The sequence below is a fragment of the Ambystoma mexicanum genome, chromosome 11 (genome assembly GCF_040938575.1).
Source record: "Ambystoma mexicanum isolate Mex_15411 chromosome 11, UKY_AmexF1_1, whole genome shotgun sequence".
NCBI lineage: Eukaryota > Metazoa > Chordata > Amphibia > Caudata > Ambystomatidae > Ambystoma > Ambystoma mexicanum.
Genome location: NC_090934.1, coordinates 1122167677 through 1122192869, shown reverse-complemented (window position 1 = coordinate 1122192869; position 25193 = coordinate 1122167677). Strand labels below are relative to the sequence as shown.

At 43.7% G+C, this 25193-nt stretch overlaps 1 protein-coding gene across 2 annotated transcripts in view; it reads left to right on the top strand.

Moving 5' to 3' along the window:
- The window catches only part of ALPK3 (alpha kinase 3), a 1238914-nt gene that overhangs the window by 840294 nt on the left and 373427 nt on the right, over nt 1-25193 (top strand). For both annotated transcript variants that reach the window (XM_069624457.1, XM_069624456.1), the window contains one exon: nt 13872-13907. In XM_069624457.1, the coding sequence (XP_069480558.1) occupies nt 13872-13907 (36 nt within the window). The remainder of the gene's footprint in view (nt 1-13871; nt 13908-25193) is intronic.

Here is a 25193-nt window from a genome sequence, read left to right as displayed (position 1 = left end):
TTCAGGGGCCGTAGTTCCAGACAACTTTTTCTCTGGTTGCAAGTCTCTGTGGAAAAGGGGGGGGAGCTGAGAACTTTTCAGTAAGCTCTCAAATCATTGGATGATCGACTGGAAGGAAAAGGGCACAGCAAAAGGGACCATAAATCTGCAGTGACCATTGGAGTGCCTTGCTGGAAGAATAAGGGCACTGCAAAGAGGTGCATAAACCTGCCACTAGGTCTATAAGTCACTTGTCCACAAGAAGTGAATTAAAAAGAGTGACTGTGGATAATTCTTGATCCCTAAAGGCAAAGGAAGGAGAAAAAGGAAAACAAATTAAACAAGGTGTCATTTTAGGAAAAAAATACGGCAAATTTAAACCAGTTGGTGACATTTGGTGATAAGACCGATTTATAACACAGGAAGTCAAAGTGTTGCAACAACACTGCAAACATGGCGGCAGCAAGCATGGCTTCACCCCCACCTTTCCTACCAGGACCTGGTACACCAGCCATCAGGTGGGACTGATGGAAAAAACTGTTTGACACATACCTTGTTGCCATAGGTGGAGAAACGTTTGTGCCTGCCAGGAAAGAAGCAATTCTGCTGCACAATTTAGGGGCAGAGGGCCGCAGTGTATACAATGGATTGCCAGATCCGCCACAAGAAGGCCAGGGAGATACTGATCAATATAGCACAGCTGAGAGAAAACTGTCAGTTCACTTTGAACCAAAAAGGAACACCACATTTGAAAGACGTAAGTTTTTCCAGAGATCCCAGGAACCACAAGAACCGGTGGAGAATCCCATTGCCACACTAAGAACACTGAGTCACACTTGCGACTTTGGACAACTTACAGAATCACCCAGACGTGATCAATTGGTTTGATGCACTTATAGTGCTAAAGTGCAGGAGAGATTATTGTCTAAAGATATTTCATTGGATTCGGCGGTAGAGATGGCTAGAAGTATGGAACAGACCTGCAAGTATATGTCAACTATGAGAGGGGACAAGCAAGGGACTGAAGTTGTGGCAATAAGGGGAACAAAGAAACCGGGTATGAACAGAGAAGTCAAATGCTTTAAGTGTGACAGTAATCGCCATATTTCTTCAAGTATGTTTTGCCCAGCCAGGAATATTAATTGTTTGAAATGTAAAAGGAGAGGACATTTCGCAAGAGTCTGTCGTGATTCTGGACAAGTAGAGAATGTAGAGGCGGGAGGAATACTTCCAGAGCAAGAGGAAAGTTATGTGGTTCCACAGAGTCACCAAGGGAAGCATGTGTTGAAAGTGCCAGATATGTCCTCTAGAGGAAACGGACCAACAGATGTTTTCCTGATCTAAGGAAGAGTAGTCACCATGAAGGTTGACAGCTGCTCGACTTGGACACTAATATCAAGAAAAACATTTGAAGGCTGTGTACAAGGGAAAGTGGAGCAGTTCAGTGAGCATATGATTGAACCGTATGCCTACGGTAATGTAAAAAATGTACGTCTTAGGAAAGTTTCAAGTGTCTATAAAGTATAAAGGCCGGAGTTGTGAGGCGGATGTCTATGTCACCCAGGAGGGATCGTCACTTTTAGGCTGGGGTGAACAGCGGAAGTTAGGGATAAGAATAGAAGCAAGTGCTGAATATCCCATCACTGTTGCTGAAGTAAAGGACAAATGGGAGCAGGAGTTTCTGAAAGTATTTACAGAAGAACTGGGGGTGTTGAAGGGTTTCGAGCACAAGATAATTCTCAAAACTGGAGCCATTCCCAAAGTGCATGAAGTTAGACCAATACTACAGAATCTGAGTGGCAAAGTGAAACAAGAGATTGAGAATCTGTTGCAGAGAGCAATTATCGAGAGAATGGAAGGTTCTGAATGGTTGTCTCCAGTGGTGGTGGCAGCCAAATCAAATGGAGAGATAAGACTTTGTGTGGATTTGAGAGATTTGAATAGGAACATTTTAGTTGACAGACATCCACTACCTATCATTGGAGAAAGATTGCCAACACTGAATGGTGCAAAGCTTTTCTCAGTGCTAGACCTATCTCAAGCCTACCACCAGGTACCGCTGGCTGAAGGATGCAAACATCTAACTGCAGTTGTAACCCTGTTGGGAACTTTCAAGTATTGCAGGATGCCATTTGGGCTGGCATCGGCAGCAGCTGTTTTCCAAAGAGTGATGGAAACAGTAATGGAGGGAGTGCATAACATCATGATTTTTCAAGATGACATGCTGATTTATGCCAATTCTGAGAAAGAGCATGATGAGATTCGTAGGCAGATGTTGGGCAGGCTGAGCCATGCTGGTTTGACGGTGCATAGAAGCAAGTGCAAAATTAGAGTTGAGAGTGTGGAATATTTGGGACATGTGGTTGACTGTGAAGGTGTGGAACCCAAAGAAAGCCTATTTGATGCTATCAAAAGTGCTCATTTGCCAACAGATAACGATCAGGTTTGTTCCTTGGTTTGGCGGAGTACTATCATAAATTCGTAAAAGATTTTGCAGCTATGTCTACGCCACTGAGGAGTTTTCTCAAAAAGGGTGTTAAGTCCAGTAGAGTGTGGAGTGTGGAGAGGCTTTTGAAAGAATTAAGGAGGGGATAATCAAAGCGCCCTCGATTGGAAAGTTTGACCCAGCTGATAGGTTTTGGCGGTAGATGCCAGTGTATTGGGTTTAGGTGCAACATCGATACAATATGATGAGTAACTCAGAGAGAGTAATAGCTTTTGCTTCACGTTCCCTGAGGGATGCGGAGGAAGTTACTCAGTCATTGAGCGGGAAACTTTGGCAATGTTCTGGCCAGTTAATCATTTTAAGTATTTCTTGTGGGGGAGGAGATTTGTTGTAGGTCCAGACCACAAACCAATGGTACAACTTTTTGAGAGTGGTAGGTGGGCATTGGGATCCCTGAGGATCAGCAGAGGGGTTCTAGCTCTCCATATGTACAACTTTGATGTAAGGTACTTGCCAGGAAAGAAAAATGTGGTAGTAGATTGTCTGTCTAGATTACCTGTGGATGAGGAGGAAGAAATAGGAATGGGGAGATGGAAGAATGTGTGGTGGCTGAAGTGGAGAGTGCAGTGGGACGAGAGAGATGGACGCAAGAAGAAAAATTAGACGAGGATTTAAACTTGATAAAACAGTGGACAGTAGAAGGTTGGCCAGAAAAGAAATTGATTGATAGAAGGTTTGAAGTGTGGTGGGAAGTCAAAGAGGATCTAAGTTTGATTGAGGAATGTTGAGGAGGGGGAAATTTTGTGTGCCTCCAGAGACTCTCAGGGTTGTTTCGGTGGAGTTAGCGCATCAAGGGCATCCAGGTGAGGGGGCAATGAAAAGAAAATTGAGACAAAATTATTGGTGGCCATGGATGGATAAGATAGCTGAAAGGTGTGTGAAGAATTGTATGTCATGCCAGTCAAGCGACAAGTGCTGAGTGGTACGGGAGACACCCATGGTTCCCAACACTGTTCCAGACCAACCGTGGGTAAAGTTAGCAGTGGATATCATGGGAGCCATTGCAGGTTTAGGTGACGGATTCAAATATTTGTTTGTGTTGGTGGACTTTCACTCCAAATGGGTGGAATGGGAAGCAGTTAGAGAGGTGACTGCAAAAGATTTGATTTTGTTTTTGGAAAGAATTTTTCACAAGGAAGGAGTCCCTACTGAGTTGGTATCAGATACTGGTGTGCAGTTTGTGTCAGAGATGATGAGAACATTTTTATTTAGTTACGGCATTGTACATACCAGGACAGCATTATATCATCCTAGAGCCAATGAGTTAGTTGAAAGAGTAAACAGATATTTGAAAGGGGGGATCCAAATGGCAATGCGAATGAGACAACCATGGAGGGAGGTACTTAACCATGTGACATGGAGTTATGTGACTATGCCACACTCAATCACGGGTGTTTCTCCTTTTGTGTCTCACATAGGAAGAGAACCCAGAACAAAGCTTTGCCCAGGATGGTTAGGTATGGCAAAATCGGTTGTGGTGGACAGAAAGGAGATAATGAGATTGGTCAGACAAGGGCAAGAGAGGAATAAGGAACAATTTGATAGAAGAGAATGTGTGAAGATGTGAAGATTCGAGAGTGGAGTGTAGGGGAATCGGTGTATTTAAAAAATCCCAGATCTTTAAACAAATGTGTTGAAAGTAGATTTCCTGGTCCCAAGAAAATTGCTGCAGTGAGGAATGGTGTAGTCATTCTTGAGGGTGGTGAGGGATGGTCCAAGAGTAGGTTAGCTACGGCCACTGAGGTACAAGGGATGAGCGAGGAAAACAAACAAATTGGAGGTGGAGGTGTGAATGAGGGTGATATGCATAGAGGAGTGGGTGTGGAGTCTGGTACTGGTGACACAGTCACTCAGAGAAGGAGAGTTAAAAGAGAACCTGTTTGGTTAGGAGATTATATACATTAATTCAAATGTTGTGTAATTTTTTGTATAATCTGTTTTTGTTATTGGTTATTATAGTTGTTCACATATATGCTTTGTTATATTGGTTTCCTTGAGGGCAGAGATATGTAATGATCTGCTACTGATGTGGGCCCGTCTCTGTCCCGCGAGTCCTGTTGTCGTTGGAATGCAAGGGTCGCGAGACAGAGGCAGCGACCGTTGAATGAGGATGGCAAGTTGTGGTACTCCGGGTGGGCCTGTATAATAAAGATCTCACAAAACGTACCCATTCGCCTCCTACAAGTCTTTTCACGTACAATGATTAGATTTTAGGGCCTTCCCATTGAGGCCTAAGGCACACTACAGCGAGATAGAATGTTTTGTCTAGGATCACACACTTCAGTTAAATTGCGAAGCCAGAGCCCCTTTCTACGATTGCAGCACTTGACTGCATATCTTCTCAGCTCTGGTTGGTATAAAATGTATTAATCTTTGGCTTTCAAGAGCTAACTGTTAGATTATGGCTCTGCTGTTCTCCTACATGGTCTCTGTGTAGACGCTAGATGCAATATCGCGGTCAGCGCACGACAATACCAAGATGGCGGCGCTCAGTGCGTACATACGTGCCAACCTCAAGATGGCATGTACGCTCCGTGCTACAGCTTGCCGTTTGGGGCAGCCCTTCTCTACACCAACAAAAGGATACCAGATCAAATAAGCAACGTGTTACAACTCGTTCCGGTTGCACGAGCGCTGTGTTCCTTTCTTCTGCTTCCTGACTTCTGATCCTTCATCCAGCTCCTGACACGTCCCTTTCTTGGTCTTTTGCTCCAGTCTTGTCGCTCCTTCCATTGCTGCTCTCCTTTACACATTGCTGGTTTTTCCTGTTTCCATCTGCAACTCACCAGCACAAAGGTTTTCCTCCTTCGGGAGGTTTTGGTTACAGTGTTTTGCACCTCTGAGATCCCCCACTCTCCGTGTTCATCAGGGATCACACTGGCTGCTAGGGAGGATAGATTTTATCTCTACAATTCCAAACGACCACTGAAACCATAGGTAAGGCAAGTCGCTGAGACTAACATAATACTGTGATATAAAGATGACTTGAAAAGTACATAAATCACACACTAAACCAAACTAATACATATTTGTACCAGCCAGAGCTGAGAAAATATGTATAAAATGCAGTGTATATGGTTACCTTGTTTGGTACAGAAGTGCAAATTGTTATTCTGCAAATTTGAATTTCTGCATAAAAAGCAAACCCTTTTTGTGCATGCCAAAAAATGTACAAACTTGGAATACAAATGTAGTTTCGGTATATTGTACTATTCAGTGTCCCATTTGCCCCACTAATTTGTAAACTGTGAGGCACTTTTTTTTCTTCCCAATTTACGGTGCCATTCGACAGAAAACGACAACAACAGCTTTAAACAATAGAGGATTAATTTTTGCCTTATGGTGAAAAATGTAGTAGCAGTAGCTTGATTGCTAGATTTATTAATCAAAGATGCAATGTGCATCAGTAAAGACCCTCATGTAAGATGAATTATTATGTATCCAAAGATACTATGCATACCATAAAGACTATTATATAAGATTAACTGTTATGTTCGTAATATAGTTATGTTAAGCACCAAGCAGGATTATTTTTCTAATATCTGATTTGAGCGGTTTTTATCTATGTATTTGATCCTTTATGGTATTGGTGATAGAATTTGTTGTGATTGCATATGTACATTGTGTTTTGATTGCCGTCCAATCAAAATAAACAAGATTGATTGATTAAGATTTACTGTCTTGAAAGAAGGCACAGATCTGAGTAGGTATTCTGAGCTGTGTTTGGGCTTTCACATTGCTGTTCTTATCACCCATGGACAAATAAATACCCACAATACAGCCCCACAGATGTACACATTATTTTTGTTTTCAGAATTGCATTTAATTACTTTATTTTTTGAATGTTTTTTTATTTTTTATTTAGTATTGAACAGTCAACAATAGTTAACTTTTAATGCAGCTCTTAAGAAGAAAACTATTGCAAGCAAATGTCCATATAATATAAACGAAAAACCAGATCTGATCAGAATCAGCATGAATAGTAATAATAAAAAACGCACCCAATTAAACAATCAATATTACAAGAATCAAAAAATAAAGCTACTGTCATATACATTCAGAATTAAGATTCCAGTTGTGCAAGGATGCTCTTAATTCGATTCCATAATCTCATGAGATGGTTTATGCAACCAATGTAATTCCCATTCATGAGGGCGCTCCAAATGAGATTGATGTTCACTTGAGTGGGAGGGCTAACACTCATGGCCATCAAATACGAATCTCTTATGTGTATCAATGAGGAGCATCACACAGAAAATGTTTAATGTTTTCGATACATTAATCTACACATACTCTATACACCCTATCCGATTTGGGAATATTGTTGCATGCATCAATGGATTCTAGAGCAGTAGTGGTATTAAATTAAATTTGAATATATTCCCATACCAAGAAATTTCCCAAATAAGCCACAATATATTGAGGGAATTGGTTCTGTTGCAGGATGTATGGCATAAACAACGTGGTGTTACATTTCGTGGCAAATTCAATGATAGATTGCTCTACGGCCACAAACATATAACTGTTCACAATATAACTAACTTGCCTATCTGTGTTTTGAGTGATCCTACTCATCAGACAGTTTTCACAAGCAAAATAAACTCTTGATATCAACCCCACTGTACTTCCTTTCATCAATGTCTTGCATGTTGGGACAGCATTCCAGATAAGCGCTTATCATTGAAATGGACCTCCAGGCCGTTGCAGGGGCATGGGAAGGGGGCAGTTTTATGGGGAGTCAACAGAGACATACAAGGTCATGAAGAGGATAGAAGTCTGCACCAGATTTGTTGTGAACATTGCATTTCTGTTCAAAGATTGTCTTGGTGCTTCTTGGGAAATTCTTTAATTCCATTGTCCAGAATGCACTTTCTTGGTATTATTATTGCTCTCCCTCTCACAAAGTCTTTTGGCCTCTTTGCTACTTGTATTATTTCAGAGACTGCAGCTTCAGGACTTCCCCTTTCATGGAAAGATGTTTGGATGCACTGGTACTTTTTCCTAGGTTTACTAGTTTTTACCAGAGATCAACATCGGGGCTCTTTTTCTCAAAAATCTTCTTCAGTACTTTCATACTTTTACTTCAATTTTCAGATGCAGCATCAGTTCCGAACAGTGTACTCTTTAATTAGTTACATATGTGACAAATCAGGGAAATGTGTCCCTTCTTCCCTAGGGGGAGCCACCCCCACTGAGGAGGTGGGTCTGCCACGCTAGACGCTGGCTAGAGGTTTGGGCAAGCGGGACCTCACTAGGAGTAACTTCCCCTTTTGGGACGAGGACTCCCCAGGTGTAAGAAGTACCCCTGTGAAATCTGTACTCTGTGCTTATATGGGGACCACAAAAATTGTAAGGGTGATGAGGCCTTTTAGTTTTTCTGACACCACTGCTGAACTCTCCTCAGACTCGACATCTGATAAGCAGAAGCACGTAACCACTCGTAACAGACTCCTATAAAAACCCAGAAGTCCTCAGTTGGAGGAAGGGATTCCTTGACGCTAATTCAAACGGCAGGTGGGAAGACGCACAGGACAGATGCTGCAGTTGAAGGGCAGAACAAATGCATTCTGAAGGTAGGACTACATAGAGGACGTGATGGGCCAGGAGCCCACGAAACACTGCCGAATCAAGGGACACCAGGGGCAAAACCTCTTTAGCCCTGTACCGAGAATCGCAGATGGAAGGAGAGTCCAAAGCATTGTCGAGGCCTCGAGAAAGGCTGCAGCATCACGAGGCAATTACACAGCAGGCGGATACGAATGCTGCAGATAGCAGAATCTCTAGTGGAAGTGTAGCGAGAAACCAGGTACGCAGACTGCACAAGAAGGAAGGTGGGCAGTTGAACACTGCAAGGAAGCCAAACCCCTGAGTCCTTTACTTGCTAGTGAGCTTGTGAACAACCTGAGCAGGGACTGAAGTGTCCTGAGTAACAAGGGAACAGCTACAGACCCGGAAAGTCATATTGAAGAGTCCCACTAGGAGGGAGGGACGCAAACCCAGCCAGAGATAGACCAGAGAAACCCATGGGTTAGAGAATACGTGAATAGCCTAAACAATGGCTAAGGTGTCCCGAAAGACACAAGGATATATACCAATACTGAAGGCCGAGAGAGACACAAAAGGGAATTGAAAAGTGGAATGCCCACGCTACCAAAGAGGGTGAAGGCTCAAGTGAGCGAGTGGGGCCACCTGAAGATCCAGATTTATTGGAGGTGGCTAGGTCGAGTACCTCATTGTACCTAAGCATTGAACCCTTTGTTGGATTGAGTTATCCTTTTTGAACACTTGAAATCCCCTGATGAAATTGAGTGAATTTGTAACCGGGGGAACTGAGACAGACTAGGATTTTGTACTTTTTGATTGCTTATTTTGAAATCGCTGTAGTGACCTATGCCAGAAACCATATTCTTGGGTGAACATTTGATTTTGAAGATTGTCTGGGGGAGAGGGATCAGCTAGGAAGCCTGGACGTTTTCCAGTGTGAAAACACTTTCTTTCATTTTTTGTTTCCTTGTCTTTAATTTAAATAAAGCTTAAGCATTAAACCATGTCCTCTGGTCGGAGTTTTACTTCTGGTTTGTCACAGTACTTTGAAAGACAAATCTACAAAACATACTGCCTCATCACGAGTTTGGTGGTAACCCTTAAATGCGGCGGTAACGCTATTACCGCTGCATTTAAGGGTCTGCCAAATCACAGGCTTGGCAAATGCGCTGCGATTTTGCTGATTTTCGGTGCTATTACCACCAGCAGTATTACCACCAGCGGTAATAGCGCCAAACATTCCTCATTGGGCCCAATGGGGAATGGGAAATTCCCGAATGGGCCCGAAGGGGGAATGAGGACTTAGCGTTCCACCAAACCCGTCATCCGGTGCTAATAGCGCCGGGGGGTTTGGCGGTAGGGATAATACCGAGGTTAGCGCCTAACTCGTGATGAGGCCAATTTCAGTTCCTTAAAGTGAAACATGCACAATAATTGCTCCTTGCTGCAAGGATAGGGAAATAATATGGTTAAGACTAAATGCTGAAATTTCTTAATGAGGTCAAATCACAGATGTATTAGTTAACTAAAGTGTGCAATCCCAGGCAACTCATGTCATCTGTTACAAGCAGATTCCCTGAAAATCATTGAGTTGCATGTAACTAAACATACATGACAGATGTGTGACTGTCCATTCACACAGTGAAGCCTTGGTATAAGGTTACTGCTCACATTGGGATCAAGAGGTTCTAGTGAGGTTGTTTGCCATGTTTTTCCTTTCAAAATCTAGGGGAACTCAGCATTTATGGAACAGAAGCAATTCAATAAGGAAAACATTATGAGCACAGTGTTGAGAAAAGCCTAAAATAAGTGAACAGGATAGAATGTTTTATCCACTCCAATTTTTAATACTTATGCTTCTATTTCTTCACAAAATGTAGGGGAGGAGTCTGGCAAAGGGGTGGAGGAAAGTTAAGGGTGCATATACCTTGTTGGGCAATAGGCAGCAGAAATCCTTAAATAGACCACTGATTCCAATTATATTTGATGTGATTCATTTTTGTAATGAACTCCAAAAAATGAAAGGCTTAAATCTTAACATACTATCTTGGCATGCATGTTGGTCCCAGACAGAACATTGTGGCAGATGGTGTCGGACGTGGGATTAAGAAGACTTAGACTGGTAAATTCACCTAAAATGTCTGAGCCAAACTCCAGATAAGCCCCGTCATTCCAGACAACATTAGACCTAGACTTCCGCTTTGTACGTAAAAGCATGGAAGAAGAGGTTACTTCACAACTGTCTTGTTTTTTAGTAAATGAATAAGCATTGGTGGACTGTCAGTTTACCTTTCGTCCAGCTCACAACACTGAATCAGTCTTCTTAATTATATTGAGAATTTTAGATCTTCTGAGAGACAGGGGTGGTTTAGCTGCCTTTAGCTCTCTCAGCTGCATTTGATGCTGTCAACCATGCTATGTTACTCAGCTGCTTAGAACATCTTCTAGCTGAAAACAAGGAAACCGTATTGATTTTGATTGCATTATTTTTAGAGGAGAGAAGCCTGAAAATGAAGGTGGGATTTTCTTTTCATCCACCTACCCTACTCGGTATGGTCTACCTCCTGTACATTTACTACCTCCTCTACTATTTTACATATACTGTGCTGGCCTAGTTGCTTGGGAGATTTGGTCTTCAGTGTCATATCAGTGCAAATGGCACCGAGATCCTGGATGGTTGGTCCTAGTGCTGGGTCTGGAGAAGATTGGAGAGTGGCAGGCTGTCTTGGTATGTTCCAGCGTTGTTGAATGTAGGATAGCAGTATTTGCCTTAATATCAATAAAACAGAGGTTCTGCTCTTGGGGTGTTCTTTCCATGCTGAGTTACCTTTTAATTGGCCTTGTCATCTTGGTTCAGCCACTGTTCCAGTGTAAGCTGTTAGAAGTTTAGCTGCCATTTTTGGTAATCCGCTATCCTTTGTCCCCCCCGTTTAACGCAGTGATACAATCTGACCAATTTAATCTGTTTAATATGATCAGATGTAGCTGCTTGCTTAGCCCAGACCATTGTGTGTTATTAACTCAGACTGTAGTGATGTCTAGAGTTCAATACTTCATGGTGGTATATTTGGGCATGGAAATAGGTTGTTAAGAAACTAAATGCTGTCAAGAACTGAGCTTGCCATATCATTTTTGCATAAAGGAAAAATGACCAAAACACACAGGCCTGAGAGGTTTGGGGCTGGCTGAAAATAGAACATCATATGCAGGCTTACTCATTGATCATTTTTTGGAATATTTGGAATGGTCTTACCCTTAACTATTGGCAGATCTGATTGAGTGCTATGTTCCCACCCATAATCAAGTTCTCTATCACTGTTGTCAGTGAGAAAATTCCAAAGACCTTGTTTGGACAGAAAAACTGTTAAGGTTCTTGGCTGTCGTCTATGGAATTCCTTGATGGATATTCTTTTTTGTAAATCGTTAGCAGCTTTTAAAATTGAATTAAAAACAATATTTTGTGCAACATGTTACTTAGATTTTGTTTCTATGGATAGCTATACTATTGTCATCATCTGGGAGACTTATATGCGTTGAAGCTGTATTAAATTCGGTTTACTATGTGTGGCGGGTCAGAAAAAGGACACAGACACTCCAAGGACATTTCGACCATATGTTTATTAAAGAATAAAAAGAAGGCCTATCTTTCCCTATCTCTGTGGGGTGTCCCCTACCTACATTACTAACGAAGGTGCTTGTCAGTCATGAATAGATGTCCAAAGGAATCGGTCCCCTGTCCAAAACTAACCTAACTCACTCTACCACTATTTTAATCAACAAAGGCCAGGTGAATGACTCCCTTCTCCTGGTGGCGGTGGTGTTCCACCGGTGTTCTATTTAGAGGTCTGCTTAATATACAATTCGTAGACAGTCTCTCATTATCCTTTGTATTAACCTCTGTGGTTCCCTTAGAGGATCAACAGTCTTTCTCTCCTCGTTTGTCTCTGGGTCTTTTCTTGCTCTTGTGAAACTCCTCCAGTCTTTTGTAGAGAACTCTGTGTTCTTGTTTAGTGTCTCTTTCTCTGGACCTTTCTTTGTCCAAATTGTTATAGTTTACCTTTTCCTGTGCTACTCTTTCTTGTATAGGTTTTGTCCATGGGAGCACTTGGGCCTTAATTATACAAGTGTTTCAGTCTCCTATGTTCGACTCCTTCTTTTTTGAATGTGCGGTGATTTTCACATTTTCACAGGTCAGTAGTAATTCAACTCTACTCCTCTCGCTCTTTGTGTTCTCTGGACTTCCCTTTATGACATGAACAAAGTTCAAAGTTATCCGCTTACTTTACACACTTTCATTATCAGTATTGGGACGAGTTTCTCTGAGTCTATAATGTGTCCCCTTTGGCTTTCCAGTATTCCTGTTGTCCCCATTACCTTCTGTGTTGTAGGGGAACGTATCCAGTGCCTCTGGGTATTGGAAACCTTCTTCTTCCTTCAGTTTGCTTCTTGCTTCATTCTCCGCAACATCTGTTTCGTACATGCTCTTGTCTCTTTCTCGGCTTCTCAGTACCACTGTGAGTACCTATTTTGGGAATTTCTTTCTCCCTGAGGTGGTTTCGGCATACCATGACTTCTCAATGGCCACGCCACCTCCAAGCTCTGCTGTCCACCCTTCCCGGCTTGGAGTTCCACGCACACGCTGGGCTTCCAGCGTTCCTTGCTCCAGCTCAGAGCCATCCTGAATTCCACAGACTCCACAGTCTACATCAGCTCCACCTCTTCCAGGTGAGTTACGGACACAGGCTTTCCCCTGTCTCTCACTGCCTTCTGTTCTCCCTTCTTTTGGCATGTCATCCCTTTCCAACCCACTCGGCTCAGTCCATTGGGGATCTTGATTTAAAGGGACAGTTTCACCTTCTCTTTGGGAACGGCATATGTTCACTTAATTTTTACTTCAGACATGGAATTTATAAAGTTTGGGTGTGTTGGATAAGGCCCTTACATGGAGGGCATCAGGGAGTTCCTCATGGGAATGGACGTTCTTGACCCTAAAGGGGAAGTCTCTATCAGTGATGTCCCAATTGCCTCAACCCTTAGGAGGGTGTTGTGGAGCAGGCTCGCCTCTCTAGCCTCACAGGAAGGTTGGAGGGCTCCCCCTTCATTAGAATGGACAAATTCCCTCGATTCATCACATATATTCATGTCATGGAACTGCTCTGGCCGCTGGAACACGGAAAATGCCTTGTGGTAGTAGTTGAAGTGGCTATGGCATGCAAGGCTGAAAAATGATTGCTTGGGTGGTTGCTCACAGCAATTGTCTTTGGATGAGACGTGGTCATTACTTGAGAATTATGATCTGAACTGACTTGGGGATGAAAGCATGTCTTGGAACACACTTAGGCCTTATGGGATGTACTTGAGGATCAACGTCTGTGATATTCAGGTCTCATGTTGTGAGATCTATACTGCCTGTGGCTACATGCTTTGAGGGGAGGGTTGTGGTGCTGTAAATGATTTTTATTTTTCCAATGAATAAAGAAATAAAAAATGAAATGTTAACTTTTTCACCTCGTTCCAAGTCTTTAATCTTAACTGTAGATCATAGGCTGTAGATCATAGCTATGTTTTTGAAGGTTTTCTTCTGTCCAACTTCCGAATTCATGAAGAGAAATGAGAATCTTGGCTGGTCTGCTCTGCCTTAAACCTCCCTTGCAATCAGTGTTGCATTCTGTGGTCAGACTTGTCTGACAGGCCATGACAGTTTGCTGATATAAAAAGCAATAATGAAATGATAAAAAGTCATGTCATCTTCTGATCCCTTTTTAAATTCTGATACGTAATTTAATTTTCATATTGAAAGAAAGTAACATTTGTTTGGTAATATCTTTCCTTCTTTTTTTAGTGCTCTCTGGATTTATAACAAGAGAAGAAACTGAAGGTAACATTTCTAAAATACATATTAGTCCACTGTATAAAGTTGTATATGTGATTGACGTAATATCCAGAGTGTATGTTTGTATATTTTTACGTGCTGTCTTTTTAAAGACCCAAGGGGTATCACTGACACCATGTTCACTTGTAAACATTACTCAGCAGCATAGTACCGCACAAGAAACTTTGGAACAGTCCCATATGAAGTTTGTGTTATTAAGGAACACCCCTCTACAGTCCAGTCTCATTTACACTGTTTAGACATTGACTCGCAGGGATCGTGACAACTCTGGGCCAGATTTACTCAAACCTTTGCATATGAAAGGCCATACAAGTAGAGAATATTCCAGCATTCTGTGAAGTGAATTTGCTGGCACAAAATGATTTTGTGGAGACAGTTTTTCTTTGGGGAATCAGACCAGGAGAAAAATGTGTGCAGATGTGATCTGCCGCGGATAGAGGTGCATCCCGATTAACAACAGTAGTTCAGGCATCAGGGAGGTAAAATGCCACAAGGATTCAGAACAGAGGTCAAAGTGTACACAAAAAGTAGTGGCACTTTAAAAAACAACCCCCTGCCTACGCACCCTAAGCCCTTAGTGTGAAATGATCACAAACCTCATAAAAGTATCACAAACACCCCTACCTGGAATCCTACTTATTTCTCACTACGCACATTCAAAACAAACTTCTTAGCTAGTGTGCTGTATCCCCCTTTAGTAATGTGAGACTGAATCTTCTCTGCTTTATAATTTCACTATACTATACGAACTGAGCCAAACACACTAAAAGAATATAAATCATACGATCCTCTGCTGGCAGTCATTGTTCCCCACAGCATTCAGCTTTATGCACCCCTCCCCTTTTTAATCACCCACCACTCCCATCTCTCAAGAGTGTGAGGTGTCAGTAATGCGAGGAAGAAAACTGCTTATTGATTTATCAAAATATGCAATTTTATTAAGAAAATATACGTAGAAATGGCTCACTATCCCTACCCTGTTAGGGAGTTATCTACCTAACTAAAGCTAAAGGGACATCTTCTAACATAGGATAACTGGCCCTCACACTAAACAAAACACACAAATAAAATATAGGGCAATACAATATAACCAACAGTATTGGTACAATTGGTAGTTAGCCGGGCCGGACCCCTCCTGCCCGGCTAACTATCGCCCAATCTCCATCACTCCCTTCTTGGGCAAGCTCTTGGAGAAGCTGGCCATCTCCCGGCTTAATCTCCATGCTGAATCTGTTGGTAGTCTTTATGACCATCAATCTGTCTTCAGAGCTGCCAGAAGTACGGAAACTGCTCTGCTGAACATCCGTGAGGACCTGCTCTCGAACCTTGACTCCAACACTCCGTGTGTTCTCATTCTGCTTGATCTCTCTTCTGCCTTTGATACTGTCAACCATGCCATCCTGCTCAACCGTCTCCGTGATAACCTGGGTATCACTGGTAAGGCTCTGGCGTGGCTGACCTCTTTCCTCTCCAATCGACCCTTCCTCTCTGACATCTTTTTCTCTACCTGTGGTGTCCCCCAGGTGTCTAATCTCTCTCCCTGGCTGTTCAACCAGTATCTTGCACTCCTTGCCCACCGCATCGCCGCTCTCTGCCCCAACTTTCAGTGCTATGCGGACGATACCCAGCTCATTTTCAGGCTACCCTCGGCCTCCTCCTCTCCTTCCCTCATCTCTGACTGTCTGTCTGCTATCCAGGAATGGTGTGCCGCCAATTACCTCTGCCTTAATGCCAGTAAGACTGAGATTCTACTCATCGGCACACCCACTCCCTCCTTCCCTGCAGCTCTCTGGCCGGCCTCTCTTGGCCCTCTTCCTGCTCCTACCTGCAAGGCAAAAAACCTCAGGGTCATCTTCGACTCCACACTCTCCTTCTCTCCTCACTTATCTGACGTCTCTAAGAAGTCACACTACCAGCTGCACCTCCTCAGTGGTATTCTTCCTTTCCTCTCCTTCCCCCAGAAGCTCACTGTCTCCCGAGCCCTGGTTCTCTCGACGCTGGACTACTGCAACAGCCTCTTTCTAAATCTGCCTGCCTCTACTCTACGCCCTATGCAACTCATCCAGAACAGGACTACGAGACTTGTCCTTGGCCTCAAGTCCAGGGACCGTATCTCTCCAGGATTGAAATCTCTACACTGGCTCCCAGTGGCTGCGAGGATTAAGTTCAAAACCCTCTGCATTGTCCAAAAGGCCTTCTGGGGCCTAAATACCTTCAACTCTCTCTTCCTAAATATCTTCCTTCTCGAGCTCTTTGCTCCTCCGTCTCCAACTCCCTCAGGGTCAGCCGCTTCTCCAAGCAACGAGCTTGGGGTAGATCTCTCTCCGCGGCAGGGGCCTCCCTCTGGAACAGCCTTCCTGCCTCCCTGAAACTTGAGGAGAACCATCTCCGGAAGCAACTCAAAACCTTCCTCTTTGCTTCTGCTTTCTCTCCCCCTGTCCCCTGCTAAATTCTTGACTGAAACTGCACTGAATCTGCAACTGGGCCACTCTCACCGATCTCCTTGGCCCAGCCACTCTCCACTGGCACTGCCTCCCTGGCAATCCCTGCCCTGCGGGACTGTCTCTGTATCCCTACAGCCCCCCTTCCCAGCACTTGTCTGCACTTACCTTGCACTTACCACCAGCTGGCCCTATTATTTATTTTTTATTCTACTTATCCTGTACTGCCCTTTCCCCCCTCCCTTTCCCCTTGCACTTTTCCCTTCCCTCTACCCTTGCACTTGCATATAATAATGTAATATACCCAATGTCCATAATAAACAGTTCCTAATCAACAGCTCTAAAACGTCTTCAGTTACAGTCTTAAATTGTACATTGGTATATTTGTCAGGATGGGTTCTTTGTGTTGCTGCTTCTACTTCAACAATCCCACTTCTACTGGCTTTTACTATGAGAAGGACCACATTTGTGCCACAGTATTTTACTTGATTTTGACTGCTGCAATATTGCAACCACTTACAACTGGATATACCATATACCACCTTGTCTTTAGTATTTCAAACTCCTACCACAGTTTCAATCCTTTGAATTGTAAGACAGGCTTCGACAAGATACACTCTAATGAACTTTACCCTCTTCACGTAGGCAAGGGACTCTTCCTTTTGGATAACCTTTTCCAAAAGGGGCATGCTCTTTGCTCTTCTTGTCCTTTTGCCCCAATAACAACCTGGATTGGCCCTTAAGACTTACTTCTCATCTGCTTCCACAGTCTCTCGTACCACAGTTGTCTCTACTTCAAAAGATTCATAACAAGCAACCAAATCCCCTTTCCAGCTTTACTCACACCTTTTTGCCAGCTATCAAACCAAGCAATCACCCAGAATCCTTGGTGCCACTCTCTTAATTTCAGGAAATGCTTGCGAACTTGTAATTTAAGCCACTTGGTTGTTAACAACTTCACAGTACAGCTGGATGTCTCTTTAACGCTTTGAAAGGTTGCTTTCGCTAATAACGGGGGTTGACTCTTGGCTTGGATAATTCCTGTTCTTCTTTTTAACAGTTTAGTCTTTACTTCGTAGAAATGAAGGAAATACCACTTCTAGATATAGTATAAGATTCCGTCTTTCAGTTGAAAACACAATTCGGCACACACAACGTCTCTTTAAAGTAGATTTCAAGGTTTAAAGATGCATTTAAATGTATTCCCATAAAAAGGCAAAGGATAGAGTTCAGGCCACCCTTGGTAAACACAATTAGGCACACGCAACCTCTCCTTGATGTAGTTTTCAGTCTTTATAACTTGTAACTCATGTATTGTCAAGATTAGGTATTCGGTAATGGTTCGGTAATGGTTCTATCAGCGTTCCCTCTCCTTAATTGGGACACGTAACCACTGCATTAGACAGCAATGGTCTTTTAATCTGAGAACAATGGATTGCAGTACTTTAGCTTCTCATGGGAGTATCATGTCTTTCAGGGTATACGCAAGTCCGACATTTCCATTGTTAGCAATACTTTGAATGCAACAAACAACTTCTGCTCACATAAAGTCATACGTGAGTCAATAAGGAGCTGGATACAATTACCGGCAAGTCTTATGTTTTAGAACACTGTGCTTCACTCACCGCCTTCTGTAACAGTTGCTTCACAGGTTGCACTGCTTCCCTAAATTCCACTACAACTTCTACTGCATCTGGCTCGTTGAGGACTGTTAAGACGGATTTCTGAACTCTGTCCTGGAGGCACAGAGGTTCAGAAGGCCAGGCTAGTTTCTTGGAACAGGGTAACCTCTGGACAAGCCAGACCAATCAGGATAGCGATTGCGGCGGTCAAGACTAGGTCTCAAGAGGGGTGAGGGTGACTGAAAGCCCGCAATGAGCACACAAAGCAAGGACACTTACAAATTACTCCAAACAGGTGTTATATTAAAAATATATACACATTTATTACAAGGCCTTTGTAACATTGACCGTAGCGAGAAATCACAATAAAACTCCAGTAAACCAACACATACCAGACCAATACAATATATATACAAATACAAACGAGTCTAAGGAGTTAGACGCACGAAATGTGTAGACCACCTAGATGGGGAGGAAAACAGGCAGTGCGAATAATAAATAGACCCAGTCCGCCTTCAGAGGCACCTAACTAAAAGGAAGTCCAAACCCTACGAAGAGTGGAGCCTTGTGCTCAAAAGTACCTGCACACGCTGGTGCCAACGGGCAAAAAGGGGAGTCTCTTCGAGGGAATCAGGCAATTTAGTTCGGTGAACAAATGAAGATGAACAGAGCTCCGCGACTCAAGCGCAGCCTCCGCTGTGGGCAGAAGCAGAGCGCGAGTATGGAAAGGCGTGCTGTTTGACACAGCGGGGAAAAGCTATGGGCTCCTGCAGGAGGGCGACCAGTTCCTAGCTATGCTACTCACCAGTCCCCGATGACAGCAGACCCAGGCTTCTCCGCGTCCGTTTCAGTGCTGGCAGGTTCAGATAGGAGCAGGGGACGTCTCGTCGTCGTGTTCAGTTAAAGATGTCCCAAACGAAGTGAACCCGCACAGATTGTTACATCAGCAGGGCAACGATGCAGCCGTGTGTATTTCAGCCCAGTGCACACTCTCACTTCAGACCTGGGAACGCCAAGTGTACGAAGCGGGTGAGAGTGTCGGGGACTCGGAATACAACACAACCTGACGGCGGTAACAGAGCAAGACTCCTGTGTAGGCTGGTCAGTCCACTGGATGGCCCAGGGACGCTTCCGAAGGCTTATTGCAGGAGATAGTGAAGATGCCGAGAATAGTTGTTCCCACTATTCCAAGGGCCAAAGTACCAGTACAGGCCTTCTAGTTCGATCCGAGGTAGAAAGGGTTTCACCAAGCGACAGCAGTGCAGAGGAGCAGTCCTTCAGCGGGTCACCAGCGATTCTTTGGTTCAGCCTCGTGGTTGCAGGATACTTGGCTCCTGTATTCCTTTGTTCGTGAGAACTCAGGAGATCCACCTGGTAGTGGCGTTTCCAGCCCCCTCTTATCCACGGTTCCCTTTGCGCCAAAACGGAGGGGACCCAATGGGAGATCCGCTCATAAAACACTCACACCATCTGTGGACCTCATCACGGACCACGGGGGTCCCAGGCATTCACACCACCCTAGACTCTCTGGCGCCCAGGATGTGTATTGGGACCAGACATCCCAGCCCCCATCCTGGAGGCACACACAGGCCTGTAGAAGCCAGCGAAAGCATCTGTGTTTCGCGGGAAAGTACATGCCCAAATAAGGAAGGCCCCGGGTCGGCTCGACCTGGGGGAGGTGAAGGGGGCAAGACGGTCAGCGGACAGGACAAAGAGCCTCATGGTCTGGCCATTTTGGGAGCCAGGCCACCATTTTGGGCTAAGCGTGAGAAACGCGCTTAAAACGCCAAAAGGAGATCAAAAACACAAGAAACGATCGCTGCTACCAATCCCGTCCGTGATTCACTTGCACCGTTCATTTACAATCCAAAGAGAGTATCTAGGGCCTGTAGAAGACTAGAGATCCAAGAGAGCAGTAACTTAGCTTACAGTGCCCTCTTGTGCCATGTTGCGCGAAAGCTGTAACATGATAAAGAAACTACGGAAAACAGCGTTTCCCGGTACTGACTGTCTTAAGGGCATGTCAGTTTCCCCGTAAGAATGGAGTGAAAGCCCACAGGAGTGCGGCAGAAGGCTGCACTTGTCTGGCAAAGTCTAGATCATGGTGAAAACAACAGCAAAAAGTTTAGGGGTTGCCACATGGAAGGAAAATTACCCACAATTAAGAAATCTTTCCTAACAAGGACCCCCGCCCATCTCCTGTACAGGTGTCTCCCATCCAGCCACTCGATTTGGGTGTTTCTTTTGCTCCCGAGACCTTCGGCTTGCCACTTGCTTCTTGCCTTAGTCGCTTGAACGTCCAGAGCTCGGCATTCACAGCAATCAAGCTCACATGGGGAAAACTGTTTCTCCTACACATATTCCACTGTGCAGCCTCTGCACTTCAGACTTTGCGGGAAGAGGACCATCTCAGAACTTGCAGGTGAAATCTGCTGTCTCCTCGTTCCGGCGTCCCTCTTGTACTTCTACTTCTGCGTGGTTTACCATCCTTGTGTCTATGCATCTACTGCTCCAGCTTGCGCTCCAACCAACATTTCAGCTCCTTCCACCTGAAGGGGCCTTTTATGCCTCCCTGGTTCAGCAATTTCTTGAACAAAGAGAGTGTATCCCTGTTGTAAATACGATTAAATTAGATAAGAAAACAGATTACCACTATAGCTCGATATTTTAAGAGGAGTCTAAGGTGCATGGGTCTGATACAAGACTCCCACTTCTTAATGTTGCCAAAAGAATGCTTTTAATTCTTAAAGTGTAGACAACCCACTGATACATTTAATGCAGTCTTGACCAGACAACACATGTAGTGCTAAATAATAGAAATAATTATATTTAAAAACATACAAAATCCTCAAAGAACATAAATACTGGTGATACAAACATATGCAGTACTTCAAGTTTTGGGACATAGAGAAAAAAATATATAAACTTGGCTCATTTGTTAATTCAAATGTCTATACATTATTGTATTCTTGTTCTTTCTATGCATCCTTATGCATGCTATTAATGAAATGGCCCAGAAGCCAACTACTTTTGCGGTAACTGGACCAAATGTCAGAGTGTTGAAAGATTATTATCCTTCAGGGTCATAAAGGTGCACGTAATCTCTACCAAGAAATCTCTGCCCATAAAGGTGCAAGAGATCTCTATGAAGAAATCGCTGCCAATGCGCCAGTGCCTAACTAATAGGGACTACGAGATATAGGGACCCCTTCTAGACTATTGGTCCATTAGATCGTCACGTTTCGGCGGTCGGCAAGAACATTTTCAGCCACCTTCTTCAGGGCGTTCATTTAGAGACCCTCTACAAAAAGAAAAGAAAAGGAACAATTTGAAGTGGGGTCTGTAAGACTATGCCTATCTGTGTTGGCATTTAAATGACATATTGTGTTCTCCAACCCTAGCATCTATTTTACCTGCCTGGGTTATAATCACTAGTCCCGGTTGCAGACTGCAGTATGTCGCAGATCAGTTGTGTAGAGTGATCCACAGGTGATTGGGAGCCTGTGTGAAAGCTCGGTGCATGGGGTTATTCCAGATTGAAACTGTAAAGGAAGTTGCAAATGCCGGTGTCAGGCCACTAAATATATTAATGTATAAACTATTAAACTTCTGCTACGGAAATCAAAAGGGTTGTACCTTGAGCTGTGATTTCTCGTTTGCAGTCTTGTGGAATCGCTTCTCAATCCATGCCTCCACAGAGTGGGCAATATATATGTATATATATATAAATATATATGTGCGCTGTGTAGCCTACGGTCGGAAAATAAATAATGTTGTCATTCCGATGTGGCTCAGTTATATATTGTAGGATGTAGCCCAGAAACTTATATGTAGCTTACCTGTTTCCGTGGTTACATGTTTTATATTGCTGGGTATACAAGTTTAGGCCCGCCTGACTTAAATCTGAGTCCGCTGCTCATTTACATTGCTCATAACTTTTTCTGCGTGCTGCCTTTTACATTTGTATCTGGCTAGAGATGTGGAAAAGTATATATTTAGGAATCTAGAAAAGTGACCCATTACAATGTTGCTGTTGTTTATTTAATGGATACATCAGGCTAAAACCGTATTCTTAAAGTACACAACTACCCAGGATAACTAGCCTGCACCTGCAGCTGTTGATTAACGGGAACCTAGTCCAGTAACGTGCCGCTGATCGTAATACGGGGAATGTGGAATTAAGACTACAAGCATAACATGCGTGCTGCAACTGCAATGCATTGATATTCCGTGTGGTTCCTTACCTGAACAGGAGCAACTACGGAATGGTGATCACGGAGCAGGGGATTGTGCAAACCAATTCACTGTCCTCTTACACCTCCATTACTGTTACACCTCCATTACTGTTGTCATGGATACAGAACATATCGCGGGAAGAACCAAGGGTGTGTATCTCCAGGCTGAAATGCCCAATCATTACATTCTGCATTTCATGGGCATTACTGGTTGCTATGGAGATGCATGTGCACGACAATTACTACGTGCTCACTGGTGTCCAGGCAACCAAGTGATATAATTGTCTTTGAAAAATTAAAAGTAGTGCCGCATAAACCTGCGGGTACGTTCTTTATCCACAGGCACCTTTGTGGTGTTTTCATCCATATCATACGGCGGCTAAGCAATAAATGACTTGCCTTGTTCCAAATATATGATGTATCATTGCTGGCGCCCTCATGTGCTGTTCAGGTAACGTGAATCATATATTGATTTTGGTTTTTTATATACTCATGCTGAGTCCCTGTCTCCTGCCATGAATGCATTGTCTTTTGTCACAGGAGGTTCATATTAGGAAACCCTGTGTATCATCTGTGTGCGGTTACTCAACCTCTCATGCATGCCATTGTGATATTGCTGGTTATTGCACTGACATGTGGAAACAAATCCTAACTAGGGCCATACATGAACAAGGTCTTACATAATCACTGAATGAGAGATGACAAAGTTACCCACTAATAGTGGAGATAATGCATACAACGTGGGATAGTGTGCTTCGTTGAGAAGTGCAGAATAGATGCCCCATTGTTATTACTGTGTCTTAAAAAAAGATCGGTTGAAAAATCGCATTTAACCCATGATGGTAAGCGTCAAGCCGGGTAATCCATCTGGATTCCTTATTCAGTAAACTGTGTTGTATATCTGCACTGGCTTCACTTTTTCAATGACCCACCAAAAAATGTTGTTTGGGGTATGTTTGGCCACAAAATAGTGTTCTGCCAGGGGTGCTGTTAGAGTTTTCCACCTTATTTTCGATCTGTGTTCAGATAGTCTGGTGTTGATGGTCCGGGTGGTCTGTCCCACGTACCGCAGGCCACATGGGCATTGGATAGCATAAACAACATTGGAGCTCTTGCAATTCGTGATGTCTCGGAGCGTCCATTCACGCTCACCAATGGGGAAGGTCTTCATCTTTTTTGTAAAGGGACAAGCTGCACAACCTCCACATGGATGATGGCCCTGCAGGGGGCGTAATGTTCTCTGCCCACTTGATATTGGATCTGGTTGGAATAATGAATGAACCAGATGATCTTTGATGTTCTTACCGCATTTGTATGCAAATCTGGGGAGTTGATCTTCCAACAGGTTTAGGCGGGCTATGTGCCAATAGTTCCGAATTATCTTTTTAACCTGTGCTGTGTGTGTGCCTTGAGTTATCACACAGGTTAAGCATTCGAGACTGTCATCAGGTGTGGTGCTTCTGGTTTGCAGCAGGACCTCTCTGTTGGCATTCCGGGCCCTTCTTCTTGCTTGATTGAGTAATCTTTTGGGATAGCCCCGTTGTAATAATTTATTTGAAAGGTCTGTTGAGTGTTAATTGAAGTCCACAATTGTTGAGCAGTTTCTGCGAATCACCAGAAACTGCCCATTAAGCAGATGTCCTTGGTGTGTGACAGATGATTACTGGTATGATGTAATAATGTATTTCTGTCCGTTGGTTTAGTGTGTAGGTCACATTGTAGTTTCCCATCCCTGTGGCGGATGACCAAATCGAGGAATGGGATCTGCATGGCGCTACGCTCTATGGTGAATTGAATGGCAGGGTTACATGTATTCAGCCATACCCAACATGGTAGCAGTTGTTCTTCTGGACCTGAACAAAGCAAGATGATGTCATCTATATACCTAAACCAATGGCTGATCTGATCTTTCCAGTTGTTATGTGGCGAAAAGAAGTGTTCTTGCTCATATTTGGCCATGTATAATATGGCCAGACTCGGGGCGAAGGCTGCCCCCATCGCCGTACCCCTGTAGAGGAGGTCCCGGAGGTCCCGGATGTGGCCGGAACTACTGCCACCCATTTTTAGGTATCAGGAACATACTCGCCAAGATATGTGATGTATGAGGAGCAAATAAACCAACAGAGAGCAGCTCTAGGACTCTGCCCAGTGCCCATCAGACTAGCAATACCTGTTGAAGTGCCTATAAAAAGACAACCATGGCCAGCCCGGTACCCACTGAGACAACCGTACCAGCAGTTAACACGAAATGAAGACTACTTGCAAACTGTCCCCGAAGAGACCCAAAGAGCCTTAGTGGAAGGCGAATGGTGACAACACAGGCCCGGACAAACTCACAGATGAACGAAACGACAGCCAAAGGATGACACACAAAGGCGAAAAGTCATGAGCAGAGATTTAATAGACTTAGAAAAAGAGGCGATGTTGAAATATAAAGAACCACAGCTGTAAAACGGAATGGAAGTATTCAACTAGCTAACGCCTTTAAATAGGCAGGAACACAAGAAGCTAAGAAAACAGTACTGCTTGCAATGCTTAGTAGAAGAATAGAGCGGCAAGCGCTAACTGTATATCTACCTCAAAGAAGCACATTATACAAGTGTGACTCCATTTTACAAAAGCAGAATTAAGCCCAGGCTGCAAGGGTATTCCAGCTAAAGCAAGAAGCAAAGAGCGGAATCGAAACTGAGCACAAAGCAGTTCATGCCTGGGAATTCGAGGTCAACCTAAGGAAGTGAGGAGAGTGGCAACCTCAAAGAATCGAAACTTCAGAGCATAGCAGCCTGCCCCGTGAAGGTCGAGATAAGGAGGCCCCATGCAGGTGGCAAGGCTAAGAAAGAATCAAATACATGAAAAGAAGGAAAATGAAGCAGATTCATGGTGAACAAACATGTGACCAGCCAAACGTCTGATGTCACCCAGAACCCGATGATGCCATAACTTTTCCTGATAAGAAGCTGTAGTTTCAAGGCT